At 44.8% G+C, this 22,044-nt stretch overlaps 1 protein-coding gene across 13 annotated transcripts; it reads right to left on the bottom strand.

Annotated features, from left to right (window-relative positions):
* Positions 1-446: 446 nt before the first annotated feature.
* Positions 447-21,941, bottom strand: LOC139614495 (coiled-coil domain-containing protein 150-like). 13 transcript variants are annotated; one of them, XR_011687061.1, is made up of 24 exons: positions 21,554-21,940; positions 20,091-20,192; positions 19,900-19,965; positions 18,422-18,484; positions 11,765-13,713; positions 11,345-11,523; positions 10,662-10,730; positions 10,419-10,535; positions 10,209-10,338; positions 8,949-8,992; positions 8,731-8,823; positions 8,415-8,539; positions 6,888-7,065; positions 6,717-6,785; positions 6,509-6,601; positions 6,255-6,418; positions 5,923-6,016; positions 4,725-4,873; positions 4,533-4,638; positions 3,873-4,049; positions 3,230-3,313; positions 1,650-1,855; positions 1,405-1,518; positions 1,173-1,313 (listed from the first exon to the last, which is right to left on the bottom strand). XR_011687061.1 is itself a non-coding variant. In XM_071471816.1 (23 exons), exons 5-22 carry the CDS (start codon positions 12,108-12,110, stop codon positions 1,659-1,661), a joined length of 2,385 nt encoding a protein of 794 aa, XP_071327917.1. In that variant the 5' UTR covers positions 12,111-13,713; positions 18,422-18,484; positions 19,900-19,965; positions 20,091-20,192; positions 21,554-21,940; the 3' UTR covers positions 1,199-1,313; positions 1,650-1,658. The 13 variants fall into 13 exon arrangements, 10 of the variants coding, with proteins under 10 accessions (XP_071327920.1, XP_071327917.1, XP_071327925.1 ...); XR_011687059.1 differs by having other exon boundaries at positions 1,650-1,826; XR_011687062.1 differs by lacking the exon at positions 1,405-1,518 and having other exon boundaries at positions 1,199-1,313.
* Positions 21,942-22,044: the final 103 nt, after the last annotated feature.

Genomic DNA, 22,044 nt, shown 5'->3' with positions numbered 1-22,044 from the left:
ATTTTTCTATGTTTAAATTTATTTTCAGATCATCTATTTTTGTATTTTAGCATAAATATCACATACATTATGCGTAGGATTCATACGTTTTTAATTGAGCAACTTGTTTTCTCCCTCGTGTCTCTTCTGTGTAGCATCAGCTAGAGAAACTTCAGCATATCAGAACGGCAACAACAGTGATTTGAGTCAATAATGTAAACTGGACAAGGACCAATTTAAAATGAACTGGGATCAGCAGCATCCTCGTGCCTGCCAAATCGTTGGTGTTCTTTCAATTTGGGGTGTTGGAGTTTTAATTTGTGTCGCAGTGCTGCCCTCTTGTGGTCGCAGAGAGCAATGGTCAGTGTTCAGCTGTCATGACTGTTGTATCGTTTGCCTGCACTGGTCTCTTGTTACTGTGAGTGTTTGTACGGTTTTTAAAAGATTTGTCAACTTTTTTTAAAGAAAAAAAAAAAAAAAGAAGAAGGTGGACTCACGGTGGATGTTTCTTCTCAGGATTTGTAGCAAAGTGCAGCGACAAACGGGGGATCTTTGTGTCTCTGTCTACATTCAACTCTGAGGTCTAAAGTACAGTCACAAAGGAGCTGGTATCTTTATCAATCACTGGACGACAGATGAGAAGTGATTTTTTTTGCCTCGCTGGATTTCACTGCACTGATCTGAGAGGCCTCTCTACTGGAAATGGAAGAACCTCTGCTGTTGGATTATTCACATCTCACGTTTCCTGATGACATGTGAACGCTCTTCGATGCCCCAGGAATCAGGTGGGAGGGAGAGTGTGTGAGGTCCCATCATAAATTCACAGTTAACTCACCAAATAACAGAAGCCAACTCTCGACATAATAAAGTGCAACTGCGGTACATGGAGAATCATTTCTACAGTGTATTATTTAAAAAAATTACTTTTGTAAAGAATCTGTTGGTACAAAAAAATAATCTTTGTACAGTGAAGAAGTATATATAAGATGTTATGGTTGTACAGTTTGTTTTGATGAGAGTGCATGTTTCCTCTCTGACCAATCGCTGTATATGGAGGATAACACACACACACACACGTGTCTGATGCTACAGCTGCTAGTTCACATGTGGCTGCTATCCCTCCTCTGTTGGTCACTGTTTAATGTTTGAATAAATACAAAGAATCACTGTGTTCAGGTGCAGGTGTGTGTGAGAGATACATCACTTGTTTGTGTGCTGGTTGTTTTCAGCAGTGTCCTCAGAGGCCTGTGTCCGTCAGCCAGCTCTCTCTTGGCCTCCCAGCGTTGGATGGTGGAGGTCCACCTCTCCCACTCTGCCTCCCGTTTGTTTAAATCCTGCAGCAGGAATCAGACAAGATTTAAAATACAACAGCAAGTTTTTTTTGTTTTTTTTTTATAAAATAAAATCACCAATTAAACCAGTTACCATCAACCTGCCAGAGTGGAACCGTTCTTTCTAGAGTCTCTACAAGGGCTGCACCTAAGGAACCAATCCTGTCAACTTGTGGGGGTGGGAGGCGGGGCTAAATAAACCTGAAAACTTGTCAGTACAGGGAGCAAGAGTTTTCATTAACACAACCACTAACACTGTGTCAGCCACTGCCAGTTACAAGCTAACAAACAACATAAACAAGTAACTACGCTAACTATTCTGACATATCCTCTACTCACCAAATCTGGTCACAACAAACTCCTCAAAAACTCTCGAGTCTGGGTCTGACTGAGGCTCAAACATGAGGCTGAGTCTCTGATGTTTCCTCCTCTAACTGTCTTCATACTCTGCTCTTTCACCTGGAGACCTGGAGCAAGCAGCGGTGGTGGGCGGAGCATAAGGCCTGATCCAGACATCTACGCGACAGGAAGTAAGTGTAGATGTCCTTCCAGCCCCAGATGTAGATTTTTTGGGAAAACCATGTTAATCAAAATCGTATCAGAGTTTTAAACATGTCTGGAGAAGAACTTCAAAGTGTCTGCACAGTATTTCAGGCAACATATGTGTTTTCAAATGAGCGGTTGGTGAAATGCATAACCTGGCTTGGTGCTATTTGATAAGATACAAAGACTATGCTCATTAATCCACAGTGAAATCATGAACAAAGACTGCAGCAACAAACTGAGCAGACTGAGGAGGGTTTAGCAGGAGTGAGTTCATAGCTACTAACAGTTCTTTTGCTTTTTTCATGTCAGTGCATCTGTTGGATTTTGCTGTGATATTAAACATTAGAGCTGGAGTAAGTTTTAGCTATCTTTCTGCTATCTTCAGGGTGAGTTGAAGTGAAGTCTCAGGTCTGTGTTTCAAAGTCTTCATGTCACTAATTAGTTGTGAGTCGGTTTTATTAAAACAGCTCCTGGTTCAGTTGATTTACACCCATTTAATGGCCTGCTTTTCACAACAAGCTCTGCTTTTCTGACCCATCTTCATGAAACACTCCTCAGAGTCAGTTAATAATGAAGTGTAACGACAGGTGGACGTCTGGAGCTTCCTGCAGCACAGTTTGCACCAGGTGTTTCAGAGACTCCTCTGCTTTCTGTCTCTGAATCATTTTTGATCTTTTTGGATGCAGGAAAAGAGAAAGATCTGTTTCTCTACCAAATGAGTCTCCTGTGTACAGCTCTATGGACTAATCCTGCTTTAATAACCTCTTTAGTCTGCTGGAGTAAAGCGACTTCATTACAGCTGCAGCACTGAAAAGGTTGAAACAGATGTAACAGAATATTTCAACTAATGTCAGTTCTCAGTGGCTCAGTAGTTCACTACATCACCTTCTTTCATAAACAATGTTTTATGAGCTTAGTTTATTTTCTTGTCTGTCTGAAGCAAAAACAAAAATGTTAGCTTTTCAGAAAGCTCACTGATGTTGCATTTTTCACTTTAAAGTCTTATAAAGCCCAAAAGAAAAGAAAGTTTTCTAAACCTACAGATGGAAACAAAATCCTTCATTTGAATTTAACCTGAACTGAAATATGACTCAAAAGCCACATTTGGCCGTTTTAAACAAACAGTCAGGTGCTTTTGACTGAAAACATCAATAGCTCTGACAGTCTCTGGGGTATTTAGATATTATATACAGAGATAAAGATGAACTTAAAGGCTTATTCTACACATTAGACCAGAGCATGTTTTACCGACGAGCCTGAAGGTTTGGTTTCAAAGAACATGTATTCAAAAAAGGTTGAAACTTATTTTGATTAAATAATATTAGTAAAAAGGTAAAACATGATGAGAAATTAAACATTTTCAGGACACTCACCCGTTTGGGGTCCATCCTGACCTCTTGGTTCTCACTGTCTGTCTTCTCGTTCTCATCCTGATTCCTGATGCTCTTCTCTAACCTCTGTTGATACAGCAGACTGCAGAGTTACACAGGCTCAAGGTACACATTCACCTCAAGGTCAAAACAATTACAACACCTCTACAAGGCCACAAGTGAACTAAAGTTTATGATTCTTTGACAGCACCTATCCTGGTCTAAAGCTGCAAATATGGTCCCAACCCCCTCTTGTGGCTCTGTACTCAGATTTAACAAGAAAGACTTATTGAGGACAGTAATAGCCTCAGTATTATTATAAATATTAAATATATGCTATCAAAAGCTGTTATTTTGTGCTAATATCAACAGCCTCTTAGATGAACTGGTAGATAATTAAAAGATAATTAAAAAATGATTCAGTGTCTTCTCCAGAACTGTAATCATCTGAAATCGGAGAAGACTGAAACTATATTTTGACCATTATGGGAAAGTGAGAGTCTTTGCAGAACCACATTAAATCATTTTAGGTGACATAACTCAAGTCGTTACTGACGGAAGGAAAAGTGTGTAATTATTCACAGCCTTTACAACCAGCTTCTCCAACATCTACATCATCAGTGAGTGTGAGGTGAATTGAGACTACCTCGTCCTGTAAATCTCTGCTCTGCTGCCGCTGCCTCAGCTGGCTCCTCTGCTCTCTGATACAAGCTCTCTGTTTGGACACCAGCTTCTCCAGTTCAGATACCCGCTGGTGCAACCCCTCATTGGCCTTGGACAGGTCACCTGACCTGGCAGATGAATCCTTAACTGTCATTTTTAGCTTGACAAGGAAACAGGGAATTCACAAAAACAGGGTAAAAAGATAAACTTGAGGCACAAGATGATTTTTTAAAATTCTTTTTACATGGATGAATAATTGGCTAATTAATTCTGAGGAATGTAAAGATGAAGTAAACAAAAAAAAAAAAAAAAGAGATGTGGAGGCTGGCAGCCTCTGCTGTTTTGTACACTGCATCGAAGAACAGCACAGTCAGATGTAAAGAGTGTCAATAGGGATTATGTATATCCATACATATTTACACATTCAGTGAAGTGAATCTCTCAGCAGTTTTTGGCTGCCTCCTCAATTTAGTCCTATTTGGATGTCTTTCCCCAAAAGTTTGACATTGAGATGCTGTTTAATCAGAGATGATATAGTCTGCAGTGGAATATTTTGCACATGCACAGAATTTATAGCTGATATCAGTAGGAATGTCTTTTAAAAAATCTCTCTAACAGAATAAAAATGTGTGCAGTTTGGTACCTCAGAGATTTCTCGATGCAGCGTCTTCATGCTGCATTCATAGTCTTCCCTATGTTCCTCACACAAACGACTGATCTGTGTGTGAGCCTCATACAGCTCCTTATCTCTGCAAAGTACAGCGATAGCACACAAAGATATCATTAATACACGTGTTCATCCACACACTGTTACTGGGCTGTTTTCTGACAGTACCTCAGTGTGACGGTGGCTTGGTACTGGTCTCTGTCCTGCTCCAGTTTGCTCTGTAAACGGCTGTTGGTCAGCAGGGCCTGCTTCAGCCTCTGGGCCAGCCTCCTGTTGTCAACGGTGACCGTATCCAAGGCCTTCTGCAAGGACTCCAGCTGGATGGTTCAGACACACAGACACACACACACACAGTTTTAATAACACAAAATTTAGTTAACACAACTGGATTAACCCACGCGGGGGGATTCATAGCAAAATTGAGCTGTGGGCCCCTACTGACCTCTACACCCACTCTACATTGTGTGTGTACATACCCTGTCAGTTCCCATGAGGCACACATACACAGCACCTTTATTATATTTTTCCAAGAAACTGGAAAAATGGTTACAATAGAGGTTACATTATTAGATGCCCCCAAGGTTGCTGTAAGTTAATTAATCAGGAATTGATTTGGGAATAAAAGCCATGTAAACACAATATCAACTGAAATAATGCAGGTCTTAAAAATTGATTCTGTTCAAGGCCTCTCAGGACCACAACATGAGAACATAATGCAGGACCTGCACTGTAAGAACACTTATACATTTTGGCAAATACACATTTTTTCTTTCTTATTTAGAGTTAGCTGCAATCAGCAGCTGGTTAGCTTATATAGCACAAAGGGCCAGTCATTATTCTAGTCTAGGAGGTGGCCATACTTTGGAAACAGAAATAATTAGCTGTGTCTTATGATTTTTCCTACAACTCCCTATTTCACTTCATCACAACATCTAAAGGCAATAAATTACACTTTATCTAGTTTCTACTGATTCAATATAAATTGTACAGTTATGCCAATGGTGTCTCACACCTGCTAGTTCTGACTCCTTCTTTTCTTTTCACATTTGCCAATTTCTAATCAACTTGGAGTAGTCCAATAAGTTGTCCATTACCAAATAATGAGTTTATTTCTGACTCCAGTGCAGATTTTCCTTGGAAAATTTAGGTAAAGTCACCAAGTAAAGCACAAGAGGGAAGTGAATATAGGTAATTTCTTGATGATATGACTAATAGAAAAATACAGTAACCTCATTCAAAGACATACATTGTGTGTGTAAATTTCATATCAGCTTCACCAGTAAGAAGAATACTGCTCCAGTGTTTTAAAATAACACAACACACAACATAAAAAGTCTGAATCAATAGAAACAGTTTGATTTCTTACAGCAGTGTTGCTCTCGGAGTGAGTAGATGTCAGGAGTTGCTGGAGTTTCTCCACCTCTACCTGGTGTTTCCTGATTTCACTCTGAGCCTGCAGCCTGACACAGTGGAAACCAACATGTAACATCACCACATACACAGCTCAATATGATCTGAAGATTAGTAATTATAATTAATAAATTATAAATTGAACTGTCATTAAACACACATGTAAAGTGCAGAGTGAGGGTAAGTACAGTTACAAATACTTAAATTAACAGTTTAGATGTGTCACTGACTCAACAGTATTCTCAGCTTTCACATGATAAAGTGTTTGTGAACTGATGCAGGTCTGACCTGTCCTTGAAGGTGACCAGCGCCTGTTCTCGCCCCCCAAGCTCCTGAGCTCTCTGGCTGTGGAGTTGGAGTCTGGTATGGGAGGCCAAGATACTTTCAAGGGTTTGACTGACATTGTCCCCTGCAGGACCAGAGCGACCCTGCATGGGATCCAGTTCACACATCTACCACACAAGACAAGTGATGTTACAGATCAGTGTGAGGACATTAACTGATCCATACAAAGTACAAGGCAAATACTTCAGATCTCTCACCTGTTGCTGCTCGAAAGCAGCCACCTTTCCCATGAGCCTCCTGTTCTCATCCTGCTGTCCCTGTAACGCAGAGCTCAGACATCCCATCTCCCGCTGCCAGTCACAGGTTCACAGGCCACCGACATGAACAGAAAGCAGTACTATGACTGTATAAAGTAGCCTATATAAAGAACTATATCAGGTGGGATGGTGCTGTAGTCAGTCTTACCTTGACCTCACAAAACTGGGTCTGCAGAATTCTCTTCTCGCCCTCCAACTTAGTAACAACAAGACATAACTGGTGGCCAAGGAGAGGAGGCACACAAAAGAGGAGTTGTTAATCCTCCTGGTAAAAACACTACCGATCATGCAAAAATTGTGTAGCATTTGTTGAATATACCTCATTTTTTGAAGCCTCCAGGTCTTTCCTCATTGCCTCCTCCTCTTTTTGGGCCATGCTCAGCTCCTCCTGCAGCCTCTCAATGGTTCGCTCAAGTAGCTCCCTCTGAGTCACCGTCATTTGTTGTGCAATGGAGGAGCTCTGCAGGAGAAGAGCATGCTCACCTTCAAGCTTCTCTCTGTAGAAAGAGAGATTTTTTAAAATATATTTAAAAAGGCGTTTCAAAAAACTTTTTTATTTGACCAGTTCAGGTCCAAAACTTCTAATTGCATCATTAGCATCTGTGTTTCCTGCAACTTCCTCTGAAAAAGCACCATCAGATAATACTGGATATCTTCACTGAAACCCACACTTATACCATTATTGTAGGTGGCTGGTTCTGCAGCACAGTGAGACAGACTGAAAAATACTCCATCATATCAGAGGATGGATGACAGAGACTGAATCTGATTTTTAATAAAGGACAAGCATCAGATATCAGTCTGAGACATTATAAACCAATATATCTGTCTAACCCACTGTTCTCAAATGTTAATATTTCCTCCTCGTCCACTAACGTGTATTCTTCTTTTATGAGACAGTGAACTTGGGGAAAAGAGCGAGACGGGAAACAGATGCAGCTGATTATGGCTCAATTTGTGGCTGCTCCATCTGTCTGTGTGGTTATGTCTGCAAATCTTTAATGTTCGTATGAAGCATTTGTCCTGCATCTGGAAATAACTTTGATGAATATTCTTCCCTCTTTGAAAAAGAAAAAAAATGTATGATCACAAGTTTTTTTTTTTGGTTTTTTTTTTTTGCTCCAGTTGTAGATGTAGAGCTAAGGAGCTTCATATTTCAAAAGTAAAGTCTTCATAAAGTAAAAATAGTAAAATGATAAAAAATAATTTTACTTTTCTTTGTTTCTTTTCTCACTTTGTTTGATATGTTTTCTATTTTTAGTTGTAATTGATGGAATAGGAGAAATAGTGACCGACTCACATTCATGTCATTGTGAGCTACAGTAGAACTCTTGTGATGTCATTGTGAGCTACAGGTACACCTAGCTAAAACTAATACAGTCTAAACAGTCCTACAATAAAACTTTCAAGTTATTTTAAAGTACACCCTCCAAAATAATCACTGTCAGATCAATACCTTTCTAAACAATTTCAAAAAACCTGAACTTTATAATCTCCATGAAAATAAGATTTATTGCAGGACTGTTATATTAGACTGCCTTCATTTTCATATAAACTGGCAACTGATAATAAAACTATAGATTAATAAGTTTTATCTTTAAGGTTTCACAAAATTACACCAACACTCCTGATTAAAATCTGACTATACAACACAATATCTTGCACAACATGACATATTTGAGCTCTTTCACACAGTGTCATCTGTTCATTTTTCATGCTACCTACATCATGATTACAACATTAAGGTGATGTAAAAAAAACAGTATCAGACATTTCAGCTGCAAATTATTACTATGACTTTCACAGTTTTCTCATTGATAAGTGAGGGCTAAGTTGAGAGACTCACAGCTCCTTCTGCAGACTAACTTTGTCTGTTAGCGCCACCTGCAGCTCTGTCTGAATGTCGCATGTGGCAGCATTCAGCAACAGTTCCTGCTTTTGCAGTTGCTTGACCACACGACTCCTCTCTGCCTGAAACACACAGAATAAGGCAAAGGGTCACGCTGTGTGTGCCAAGCCAGGAAAATATACAGTAATTTTCAGCTTATTTGTCTTTTCTTGGTTTCCCATAGTTATAGTGAAACATGCTGGAGCCCCACAGTCTAAACAAGTTGCATTATTCAAACAAAGAGATGAAGAAATATTCATGTGAGGCTCCTGACCTGGACTCTATCAGCAGCCACTTTCATCTCCCTGCCCTCTCTCAGCAGTTTGCTCTTTTCGGTCTGCTGCCTCTGCAGGGCCAGACGAACCCTCTGAACAAAACACACACAAAACACCATCAAGAATAATATTATATGCATTTCTAATCATAAGTTTTATGAGATGAGAATTTACAATTGGTTTTTCCAGTCGCTGGTCTTTCATTCTCTCTACTTACTTCCAGTTCAGTTTTCAACTGAAACATCAGGGAATCTTTTATTGCTGTGAAAACCAAACAGAAAAATGTGGTTCAGCATCCAGACGTCATGTGTAGCACTGGGAAATACATGATACATAAATCTAATTTCTGTTATACTGTAGCTAGAAATGGTTTCATATCAAAAAAAAAAAACACATAAAGAGATAAATAGGTGGCACTAAGTTCAGCTTTTCCTAGAGATACACTACAATATGCAAGTCATGGAGAGATAGAAGGAGCAATTCCATCTCTTGGGAAACGATATAATAATTGTCTGTTAAATATGAAGCTACAATCAGGAGATGGCAGGGAGGACCAGCTCCCCCAGCTCTGTCTAAAAGTAATAAAACTCATCCTACCAGCACCTCTAAATCACACTAATTAACAACTGCTATATAATTTGTTTAAACCGTACTGCAGTGGTTTTATAGGAGGTTATGTGCTGGATAGAACCAGACTGAATGTTTCCCTCTGTCTCCAGTCTTTGTGCTAAGCTAAGCTAGCCAGCTGCTGGCTGTAGCTTTACATTTAACGGAGAGCTAAGAGAGTGCCATGAGCTCAAACTCTCAACAAGAAATCCAACAAGCAGATTTCTCAAGTGTTAAATTACTCCTTTAAAGAAATATGTAAAATCTGAAATTGGATTGACATTGCACTTTTAAACTTTGTTTTGAAATCCACATCAGGAAACTGCTCTGTCGTTGGTCCCCAAGCAGCAGCCATATTTTCTTTAAGTGTTCTGTTGTTTGAAATTTGAAAAACACAAACCAGGTAACATGACATGAGTTCAATAAATTCATGTCAGCAAATGCTGGACTAAAATTTCAGCCATTAGAGTTGAGTGTTTCAGCATCAGTGGAAGGAATTTGGGAAAGTACAGTGTCTCAGTTCAAGGTTAGAGGAGGGTTTTTTTTTGTTTTTTGTTTTTTTACTGTTGCTCTGACAAAACAATCACCTTTAAAGACACCACCTTGAGTTCTGAGAAACTGTGATTGGCATTTTTCACCTTTGCTTATTTTGAGTTCTCCGTTGTTTCTACATGAAAACCTTTTCTTTCACAGCTTAGAACAACTATCAAGCCCCTGAGTGAGGCCCTGACCACTCCACGTCTTATAGGTGACCAAAGTAACTCAGTTTGAAACTTGACAGACAGCTTGTGAAATATACTGTAACTTGTTTGACGTGTCTACATTTTTCCTCAGCAGCATTCTGTGATGTTGTAGCACAGCCTCAGCTAACCAGCCTGTTCTCTCAGCTGCTGACACTGCTCCTCCAGGTGTCTGCCTCTGTCTTTTTCTTCCTCCAGCTGCTTCCAACTGGTCTGCGCCTCCATGGACAAAACCTGGCACTTTGACTGCAGCAGCAGACCCTGGGAGGACAGAAACAGACAGCATGTTAGCTGCTGTTGCTCATCATTCTCATCACTCTCTGAGATGCCTTGTAATGTACCTGTCTCCTCTTCATCTCCGCCACTCTCTCCATCTCCTCAACCTGCTGGAGGAGGATGCTGTGAGAGTTCATGGCCTCAGCAGAGCGGGCAGACTCCTGCTTCATCTGCTCTTTCATCTGACCATTAAAAAAGGTTTGGAATGAATTGGTTAATTTTCAGTGGGTCAGGGCTAACATAATAAATGTTTGACAATAGAGGGGTATAATAGCGCAAAAAAAAAATGAGAGGAATTAGCCACCCACCTCCATGATTTTCTGACTCATCTCTAATTTGACTGTCTTCAGCTCCTCAGCAGCCAAAGCCACGACCATCTGGAGGTAAAAAAAAAAAGGCAATATTTACAGTCCGTAAACAAGGATCACTACAGCGCTCACTGTGCACCTACAGAATATTGTTTTGGGGTTTTTACCAATTTGAAACCAGCTCAGAAGATCTTCTAGTAACAAATACTGAAGAGAAAAATGGCAGGAAAACATAAATGAGCTGCTGATAAAGTAAGCCAAATAAGCAATCATCCAAATTATTAAATTATCAACCAACATGTGACTGTAATCAAATTCATTTCTCACTTTTATGGTGTTCTCTCTTGGCTTTCCTTCTGCTTCAGAAACACATTATGGAGAAATGCTGAATACATATTTATTATATGATTATGTTAAAATGTAAAAGTTTTTAATTTGTTTTTTACGACCTAACAGTGAAACATTGTCCACAGCACCATGATACTTCACTGATCAGTGTGTGAAACAAATGGAGGGGTGTTCCAAAATATGGTGGAAGCCAGAAAACCCAGATCACACCCTGAACTTTATTAAACCACATGGACAGAGAGAGATGAGTTTACATAAGTTATCCAAAGTATCTATTTGAAAGTGAAAACCGTGGTGTCTGTCAAAAAACATTCTAGTATCAAACACAGTGTTACCTTGGTAGCAGTAACTCCCTCCACCGTCTTCCGCAACCTCTGCACCTCTGCATGAACTTCATCTGTCTCCTGGTAAGCCTGCTGAAGCTGGTCCCTGAGCTTCATCACCTCCCTCCTGCGGGCCTGCTGCTCCTCCTCATTCTCCTGCTGCAGCGCTGCCAGCTGCTGCTTCAGATGAGCTGCACCAACATTTTCCACACAAGTTTTTATATTCATATCTCTTCTGAATATCCATAATTCTGGTTGTGTTATTATGGCATGTGTTATGTTGAAATAACCCCTGGGAATAGTCTCTGTTCTTGTCTGGATATCACTGCATAGCTGTACCCTGGTAGTATCTATTACTATAACACACCAATACATTTACTGAGATCACTAATGTTTTTCCCTAATGTCAGTTAGTTATATAAAGGCCATCACCTGTGTGAGAGGGATCCAGCTCTCTCTCAGTCTCCAGACGGAAGATGGTGAGTTTGAAGGTCTGTAGAAGACTTTCCATGCGACACACACGGCTCACTAGAGAGTCACGCTGATGCCAGAGCAGGTTCTCATCCCCGGGGACCCAGTGCACCTTCTGGAGATTTTGAGTGGCATCCATTATCTCTACAGATCCCAAAATCTCGTCCCTGGATACTCCCAATTCACCCATGTCACGAATAATACCTTCAGCCTCCTTCTCAGCCAAAAGCAGGCGCTGGTGCAGAAGGGACAAAGCCTCTGGGTCTGTGGCCCCCGCACCGAGGAGCAGGGTGTCCGAGCGGGACATTGCCACAAAGGGGAATTGGGTGCAGGCACCTGTGTCACTCCAAATACACTTGTGGACAATTTCCAAAAGCTGGAAGTTCACTTTATCTACTGCTCGGTTTACTGGTATGAGATATAAATGTTTAAGGACTATGTAAATATCTTTTAATTGAAGTCAGACACGAATTATAGTTGCAACTAGGTATTGGCACCGTATTTTACAATGAATAAACTGAAAGGCGCTAACAAATCACAGCGACACGGTATTTCAAGTTATGTGCACGTAACTAGAACAACAAATTAAAAAAAACAAAAAACTGAAACTTAAATATATCGGAGATTAATGGAAATGATCCAAGAAATTGCCGTTTTATTTAGTTTTAGTCAAAAAAAGGTAGTTGCTCGCTTTTCTCACCATAACAAGCGCTACTTCCGGCATCCGTCTCCATGGTGACGCGTCTGAGTGCCTCACTTCCATGGATGTACTTTTTTCTGAGTGACGTCACTACTGTGTACGCGCACTCTATCCGCGGTCCCGCTGTGTCTCGGGAACGAGCATGGTTGCTAGGTTACTGCAGCGCCGTCAGGACGAGAACAAGTTAATGAAAAGTGAATAAACACAAAGGCGAGTTTTCTTCTACACAAACCAAGTTCATTGATTTTGTGATTTTTTTTGTCGCATTTATTCGTCACTTCTTACACTTTTTTTCAGGAATGTAATTGTTTTTAATCGATATATTCGCCGCATCACTGGATTCACTGAGACGCCGCCATGATTGTTCTTCCTCCGTCAGTTTCTTCAGGTATTTTAATTTCAGTCCCTGAGCTTCTGTGATAGTTTGTGTGATGTGTGAGCAGCAGAGTCTCCTCCTGACTGCAGGTCACCAGCCTGTCATCAGTCACAACCACCGCCTCATTATTTATAGATGAGGGACCTTCACTGTGTCAGCGGGTTAAACTAGAACTGAGTCCGGCCTGGACGCAGCGTCCTCCGGGTCAGCAGCGGGGGCCTGAGCCGCTGCAGCCCGCGGCCCCTCTCTGTCCCTGAGGGAGGAACCGGCCTCATCACCGCCTCTACCTCCCTTCAGTGTGTGTTCAGTGTACAGTAAATGTTCAGTGGCATTCATCATTTAAATCAAATCTTTATAAAAATAATTTTGATATATTTTTCATTTTCAAATCAAATATCTGTGAAACAGAACAGTGAAAAATAGAAAGAGCAATGAGTGGACATAAAGCTTAACTACAGCCCTGCACAGTTTTGGTTGTTCTGGGTTTTTTTTTTAATATAAGACATGCCATATAAATCTGCTTCTTAATGAGGGAAAGTAAACGTAATAACTTTATCTAATGAGTTGTAGTTATCTGTCACATGCAGCATCCATATCTTAAAATTGCCTAAAAGACAATTGAAACGTAATATTTTTGCCTGGTTATGATTTTTTAAAATGTTCGGATATTCAGCCATGTTTATTGTCTCCTTATTCAACAGCAACATTTACTTTGTACCGACATTAAGAGTCCGCTGTCCCAGTTCTGACAGTCACTTGTATTCAAGTGTGTTTTCAGCGTGGAGAGATGGTGACGGAGGTGTGGGTGGAGGTCTACAGGTCAGTGGTCGGCTCCTGTGCAGCAGAGAGGAGAGAGGTTTAGATTCACTTGACTGGACGATTCAAACCAACAGGAAACTGACGTCTTTGATTTCAAATGATAAATTAGTGGATGGAGAGAAAAAGAGGTGTAGTTTAATTCTAAATTAGAGGAAATACTAAGAGTGAACCATTTGTTTCTGAATCACTAAACTTTTGCTGTGATAAGTTCAACAAGCTTTTGGTTTAAGTTGACTGATTTTTAGGCAGACAGGAGTTTGTCCACTTCATCGACCACATCTGTCCAGGTTTTTACAGTATTTTACAATCACAGGGTCAAAACCTAATTCAACATGGACACTTCACTGTGTGTTGATGACTTAAAAGTTGCAGAAAGTGTTTTTTTCACAAGGCAAAAATAAAATATCAGTTTCAATTTGCAAAACAAACTGCTGCACTCTGAAATGAAACTAAAAACAAAGGATCTTTAAGGATCTTAATTTGACCTGCTGAGGATAACGCCATCAGCTTCACTTTTATAAAATGAAATTATGCTAAACATTGAAACATGTAAGAAAACCCAGGGAAATAAATCTTAAGCATAGGAGAAGATATGTTGAAAAACACAGTGGCTGATGCTGAGTGGTCAGTTAGACAGACAGTGGGCAAATTTAGGTCCTACAAAATAAAAATACACAGGTAAAATTATCCACCAGTTAAATGTTGGTTGGATTATTGTTATGAATCTGATAATAAGGTTATTTTTCTCACCCTGATGTTCACACAGTGAAAAGGGAGCAGGAACAGGAGGATTCCTCTTTACAGTGTGTGTTTGTGTGTAGGAGGGAAGGAAATATTTTAACAGTGACCATGCTGGACACTGACTCAGAGGGCAGGTGGTTCTGTTGCCTTCATCTCCCGCAGATCCTGAACGGTGTAGTAGATTTTAAAGCCAGCGCTGTCGTCCATCTCGAAAATCTACCACATCTTTCAGGATGTGCGATAGAGATTAAGATACCAGAACCACCTGCTCTCTGATTGGACTCTGCTTTGTGGGATTGTCGCTGTCTGACTTAATCAAAAAAAAAAGGCGAGGCTGGACAGCCCGACCCCCAGGCGGCCCTGCGCCCAGCCATCGGGCTCGTTCAGCCTCGCGCGAGGCTGGACAGCCCGACCCCCAGGCGGCCCTGCGCCCAGCCATCGGGCTCGTTCAGCCTCGCGCGAGGCTGGACAGCCCGACCCCCAGGCGGCCCTGCGCCCAGCCATCGGGCTCGTTCAGCCTCGCGCGAGGCTGGACAGCCCGACCCCCAGGCGGCCCTGCGCCCAGCCATCGGGCTCGTTCAGCCTCGCGCGAGGCTGGACAGCCCGACCCCCAGGCGGCCCTGCGCCCAGCCATCGGGCTCGTTCAGCCTCGCGCGAGGCTGGACAGCCCGACCCCCAGGCGGCCCTGCGCCCAGCCATCGGGCTCGTTCAGCCTCGCGCGAGGCTGGACAGCCCGACCCCCAGGCGGCCCTGCGCCCAGCCATCGGGCTCGTTCAGCCTCGCGCGAGGCTGGACAGCCCGACCCCCAGGCGGCCCTGCGCCCAGCCATCGGGCTCGTTCAGCCTCGCGCGAGGCTGGACAGCCCGACCCCCAGGCGGCCCTGCGCCCAGCCATCGGGCTCGTTCAGCCTCGCGCGAGGCTGGACAGCCCGACCCCCAGGCGGCCCTGCGCCCAGCCATCGGGCTCGTTCAGCCTCGCGCGAGGCTGGACAGCCCGACCCCCAGGCGGCCCTGCGCCCAGCCATCGGGCTCGTTCAGCCTCGCGCGAGGCTGGACAGCCCGACCCCCAGGCGGCCCTGCGCCCAGCCATCGGGCTCGTTCAGCCTCGCGCGAGGCTGGACAGCCCGACCCCCAGGCGGCCCTGCGCCCAGCCATCGGGCTCGTTCAGCCTCGCGCGAGGCTGGACAGCCCGACCCCCAGGCGGCCCTGCGCCCAGCCATCGGGCTCGTTCAGCCTCGCGCGAGGCTGGACAGCCCGACCCCCAGGCGGCCCTGCGCCCAGCCATCGGGCTCGTTCAGCCTCGCGCGAGGCTGGACAGCCCGACCCCCAGGCGGCCCTGCGCCCAGCCATCGGGCTCGTTCAGCCTCGCGCGAGGCTGGACAGCCCGACCCCCAGGCGGCCCTGCGCCCAGCCATCGGGCTCGTTCAGCCTCGCGCGAGGCTGGACAGCCCGACCCCCAGGCGGCCCTGCGCCCAGCCATCGGGCTCGTTCAGCCTCGCGCGAGGCTGGACAGCCCGACCCCCAGGCGGCCCTGCGCCCAGCCATCGGGCTCGTTCAGCCTCGCGCGAGGCTGGACAGCCCGACCCCCAGGCGGCCCTGCGCCCAGCCATCGGGCTCGTTCAGCCTCGCGCGAGGCTGGACAGCCCGACCCCCAGGCGGCCCTGCGCCCAGCCATCGGGCTCGTTCAGCCTCGCGCGAGGCTGGACAGCCCGACCCCCAGGCGGCCCTGCGCCCAGCCATCGGGCTCGTTCAGCCTCGCGCGAGGCTGGACAGCCCGACCCCCAGGCGGCCCTGCGCCCAGCCATCGGGCTCGTTCAGCCTCGCGCGAGGCTGGACAGCCCGACCCCCAGGCGGCCCTGCGCCCAGCCATCGGGCTCGTTCAGCCTCGCGCGAGGCTGGACAGCCCGACCCCCAGGCGGCCCTGCGCCCAGCCATCGGGCTCGTTCAGCCTCGCGCGAGGCTGGACAGCCCGACCCCCAGGCGGCCCTGCGCCCAGCCATCGGGCTCGTTCAGCCTCGCGCGAGGCTGGACAGCCCGACCCCCAGGCGGCCCTGCGCCCAGCCATCGGGCTCGTTCAGCCTCGCGCGAGGCTGGACAGCCCGACCCCCAGGCGGCCCTGCGCCCAGCCATCGGGCTCGTTCAGCCTCGCGCGAGGCTGGACAGCCCGACCCCCAGGCGGCCCTGCGCCCAGCCATCGGGCTCGTTCAGCCTCGCGCGAGGCTGGACAGCCCGACCCCCAGGCGGCCCTGCGCCCAGCCATCGGGCTCGTTCAGCCTCGCGCGAGGCTGGACAGCCCGACCCCCAGGCGGCCCTGCGCCCAGCCATCGGGCTCGTTCAGCCTCGCGCGAGGCTGGACAGCCCGACCCCCAGGCGGCCCTGCGCCCAGCCATCGGGCTCGTTCAGCCTCGCGCGAGGCTGGACAGCCCGACCCCCAGGCGGCCCTGCGCCCAGCCATCGGGCTCGTTCAGCCTCGCGCGAGGCTGGACAGCCCGACCCCCAGGCGGCCCTGCGCCCAGCCATCGGGCTCGTTCAGCCTCGCGCGAGGCTGGACAGCCCGACCCCCAGGCGGCCCTGCGCCCAGCCATCGGGCTCGTTCAGCCTCGCGCGAGGCTGGACAGCCCGACCCCCAGGCGGCCCTGCGCCCAGCCATCGGGCTCGTTCAGCCTCGCGCGAGGCTGGACAGCCCGACCCCCAGGCGGCCCTGCGCCCAGCCATCGGGCTCGTTCAGCCTCGCGCGAGGCTGGACAGCCCGACCCCCAGGCGGCCCTGCGCCCAGCCATCGGGCTCGTTCAGCCTCGCGCGAGGCTGGACAGCCCGACCCCCAGGCGGCCCTGCGCCCAGCCATCGGGCTCGTTCAGCCTCGCGCGAGGCTGGACAGCCCGACCCCCAGGCGGCCCTGCGCCCAGCCATCGGGCTCGTTCAGCCTCGCGCGAGGCTACTCCCCCGACTTACTCCCCCGACTTACTCCCCCGACTTACTCCCCCGACTTACTCCCCCGACTTACTCCCCCGACTTACTCCCCCGACTTACTCCCCCGACTTACTCCCCCGACTTACTCCCCCGACTTACTCCCCCGACTTACTCCCCCGACTTACTCCCCCGACTTACTCCCCCGACTTACTCCCCCGACTTACTCCCCCGACTTACTCCCCCGACTTACTCCCCCGACTTACTCCCCCGACTTACTCCCCCGACTTACTCCCCCGACTTACTCCCCCGACTTACTCCCCCGACTTACTCCCCCGACTTACTCCCCCGACTTACTCCCCCGACTTACTCCCCCGACTTACTCCCCCGACTTACTCCCCCGACTTACTCCCCCGACACCTATATAGGCTCAAATTAGGGTCCAAATGATTTTGAATTTGGGAAGTAATGTTTACAAATAATTCCAACGTTTGTAGTTGTAAATCAAACTTCATAAACCTGTAAAATAAATCCATAGGAGAAATGGAAGTTTGTGTATGTGAAAAAAAATTTTTCCTTTAACAAAGACATTTGTATTTGCTACAAAGACAGACTCTCTGAATAAAACTACACAAATGGTCAGTGGTGAGGGTTTAACATAAATAAATAAAAGAAATGCTTTTGTAAATGTCTGTGTACAGATTTAAAGCTGAAAACTGTAAAACTCAGCAGGTCACACACAGTTTCACAGTTTCCTGCTCTGTATCAGCACAGTTGTTGACAAAACCATTTATTTATTTAGTATTTTTGTTTAACCTCAACACTGATCATTTGTTCATAGTTTTGAGTCAGTCTTTTTTTGTAACAAATACAAATGTCTTTGTCAAAAAGAAAAAATAATTTTCCCATGCACAGACTTGACTTTCTCATACAGATTCATTTCACAGGTTTACGAAGGTTGATTTACAACTACAAACGTTGGAATTATTTGTGAACATCACTTCACAAGTTCAAAATCATTTGGACCCTAATTTGAGCCTACATCGGTATGGGGTGGAGTCATGAATATGACTTACCATTTTTGCTGGTTGTGGAGGACGACACGGTGTGGTATTGGCCCGAGTTGGATTGCGGCATCCCTGTGAAAACATACAATGGTACTGTTTTAAATAAAATGACTTTCCATTACAGGGCAAAGTTGTAGATAAAGTGATATTTTACACCTTGTAGAGTCTTGGTCAGTAAAGTGATAAATCAAGCAGAGTTGTTACTGAGTAGTTTCTCATTAATTCATCATTATATCATCAAATAAGTTCCTTAACAACCAATCAGAGACAGCAAGTTTCCAAACAAGTATATTAATTGTCATCACTAATTTATCAAAAAACCAACATGGATGTGATTACAAATATGAATACTTGTGTTGAAACTTGCCGTCTCTATTCGTTGTGAAGTAATTCATTGTGATATAATGGCGAAGTAATGAGGAGCTACTCTGTAACAACTCTGATGTATCACTTTGCTCACCAAAGCTATGCAAGCTGTAAAAAACAACAAAAAAGTTCCCTTTAGTTTACAACATAGTTCTGTTCTAATGTGTTGTAAATTACCCTCTAAGAACATAACTCTAGTTTTGTCTAATTTGATACCAAGTACAGCTTGTTGTTTATTAGTGTAGAGTGAAAAGTGCTAATAAGATTTGCATTTGTAAAAAGAAAAACTGAACTGAAAAATAAAAACTGAGCAACTGATATCAGTGGTGAGGTAACGCAAAGACACTGTGGAAGACGGTGCTTTTGCCAAATCTGTGAACAGATACAGAGCAGCAAACTGTAGAACTTGATGCTCAAAATTCCTACACAGTGTACGACCCTGAGGTTACAAGGACAATTTTGACTCCATCCTTACACTTTAAAAATGATTGGACAAAGACGGTCCAATCACAAAGCAGATTCCACTCAGAGGGCAGGTGGTTCTGTTGCCTTCATCTGCCGCAGATCCTGAACGGTGTAGTAGATTTCAAAGCCAGCGCTGTCGTCCATCTTGAAAATCTACCACATCTTTCAGGATGTGCGATAGAGATGAAGATACCAGAACCACCTGCCCTCTAATTGGACTCTGCTTTGTGATTGGACTGTCTTTGTCCAATCATTTTAAGGTGTAAGGATGGCGTCAAAATTGTGCTTGTAAATTCAGTATCACACACTGTGTAGGAACTTTGGACACCAAGTTTTACACAGTTGTCTGCTTTGTATCTATACACAGACATTGACAAAAGCAGTTCTTCCACGGTGTCTTTGTGTTACCTCACCACTCATTTCATTTGGTCAGATTTTAAAAATCACACGGTCTTTTTACAAATACAAATCTCCTCTACACAAGCACAATGTCTTCACGTGTATATACTTGAGTTTCTCATACAGATTTTACAGGTTTACAAAGATTGATTTAAAACTACATTTGGAATTACTTGTGAACATCACTTTATAAGCTCAAAATCCTTTTGATCCTAGTTTAGGTTTAGGTATGTGATGGAGTCATGCCCATGACTTACCATTTTTTGCTGGGTGTGGGGCACCATACAGGATGTGGTCCTGGCCTGAGGTGGGTCCTAGGATCTCTATGAAAACATGCAGTTATACGAAAATACATTTTCCATTGCAGGGCAAATCAAGACATTTTAGGCAGCTTTTCACAAAACAATATTGAAAAACATTTTTACTTTAAATAATTCATTTCACTTACCATTATAAACTCAGTCAAGTGCAAGTTATGAAGTTAGCTCCCATCAGTCTCAAAGGAGGTTACCGCACACAGCTCCAACTGCAGATACTGTTAACAGGAATCCTGGAAAGATTTTTAAAACCTTACATTACTTGGTTGTGGTTTAAGTGGCATTTACTGGTGCCAAAAAAAAAGAGGTGGTTTTTTTTTGTTTTTATTGTTTTTTAAACCTTACTGATTGGACAATGACAATCCAATCACAAAGTTCAGTCAGAGGGCAGGTCATTCAGTTGCCTTCAGCTCCATGGCAGATCCTGAAAGGTGTAGTAGATTTTCAAGCCCATGCTGTCCTCCATCTTGAAAATCTACTACACCTTTCAGGGTATAGGCAGAGATGAAGGTAAAGGAACCACCTGCTCTCTGATTGGACTCTGCTTTGTGGGATTGTCGCTGTCCAATCAGATTAAGTTTGGGAAAAAAAAAAAAAAAAAAAAAAAAAAGGAGTCAGAATGTGTACTTGTCATTTTTGAGCATAGGGGTGGGCGATCTGGCCAAAGGTCATATGTCAATCTTTCGAGCTTTATCACGATCTACATTGTTTCCACTGATTTTATTGTGAAAGTCCCAACCGGAAGTAACGACGTCTTTTTCCGCCGCTTTGACACCAACTCCAGATGTTAGCTAGCTAGCTAGCTAGCAGCTCTTCCTCCCAACAGTGTTGTCTTACATGTACAAACTGTGCCACAACCAACCACATTTCTCGCTGAGCTCATATGGAGTATTCTTTTGAACAGCACAGTTATTTATGAGGTTTTATAAGCGCTTTGATTTGAAAGTTAAGTCGCTGCTAACCAGCTGCTAGCTAGCTGCTAACCAGCTGCTAACCAGCTGCTAGCTAGCTGCTAACCAGCTGCTAGCTAGCTGCTAACCAGCTGCTAACCAGCTGCCCCGCCTCCTGTGTGCCGCCTTTACCGCAGGTGTCTCATTGGCTGGTGACATTAGCTCTTGTTCTGCTCAGGTGAAGAATATAATAATATAATATAATATAATATATGTCTGTGAGCCAAATGCTCCAGGCTGCAGAACAAGGGCCGCTGTCGCCAGCTGCGGTTAGCAGCAGGCTAGCTGTTGTTAGCAGGCTAGCTGTTTAACAGGTGACAGTGGGCAGGTTAGCAGCATTAACCTTGGACATTAACCAGGGCTCTCTAAATATAGCAGCTTTAATGAAGGCATCTGTACATTCATATTAAAAGTTGATCATATGCCAAAGTCAGATCACCCACCGCTGGTTTCACAGTTTTCTGCACAAAGATTTTAACAAGCTACAAAAACTCTGTTCAACATATCCAGCGTCTCATTTGTGCCGAGTTTCCCTCTTTGCAAACAAAACAACAAGCATCAATATTTCAGTTCATTTCTCTCATGATGCAAAGGCCTCGTCCTCCAACCAAACAGGCTCTGATGAATAAAGTGAACTCTCTTACCTTCGGTGCTGCAGAGGAGCAGATCCGCTGGAGGCTGTTGACAGAGCAAAGCCTCAGTTTCTGCCTCATGTTTGTTTGTTGTTGGTTTTTAAAGAAGAAAACGCGCGTTTTCTGCCCAATCAGCGCAGGAGGGCAGCGGATAAACAGCAGCTCTCTGCGGCTCTGCGGCTTCCTCGTCTCTTCCGGTTCACCGGCCTCCACTGTCACAAGGATCAGCTGTTTCTGCGTGTTTGTTCCCGGTTTATGTTTCTGACTTTACTCACATCATTCTGGCAAAGACTCGACCGAGTCTAACCAGTTTGTTTCCGGTTTGTCTCACGGACACACGGGAAATATTAAAGCAGAAACATGAAGGCCAGAAACAACAGGAAGTGCCGGTGAAGGAAAAGTTTAAAGTTCATAAACTGCAGCGGTGAGTGAAGGTAGCAGCCCAACAACAGCTGTGCACAAAGTTTTACAAACTAGTAAATAATAATCACAACATTCAGAAA

The sequence above is a fragment of the Trachinotus anak genome, unplaced genomic scaffold (assembly GCF_046630095.1).
Source record: "Trachinotus anak isolate AG129_WGS33_773 ecotype Australia unplaced genomic scaffold, CSIRO_AGI_Tana_v1 ptg000034l, whole genome shotgun sequence".
NCBI classification, from domain to species: domain Eukaryota; kingdom Metazoa; phylum Chordata; class Actinopteri; order Carangiformes; family Carangidae; genus Trachinotus; species Trachinotus anak.
This window is presented reverse-complemented; position numbering and strand designations above follow the sequence as displayed.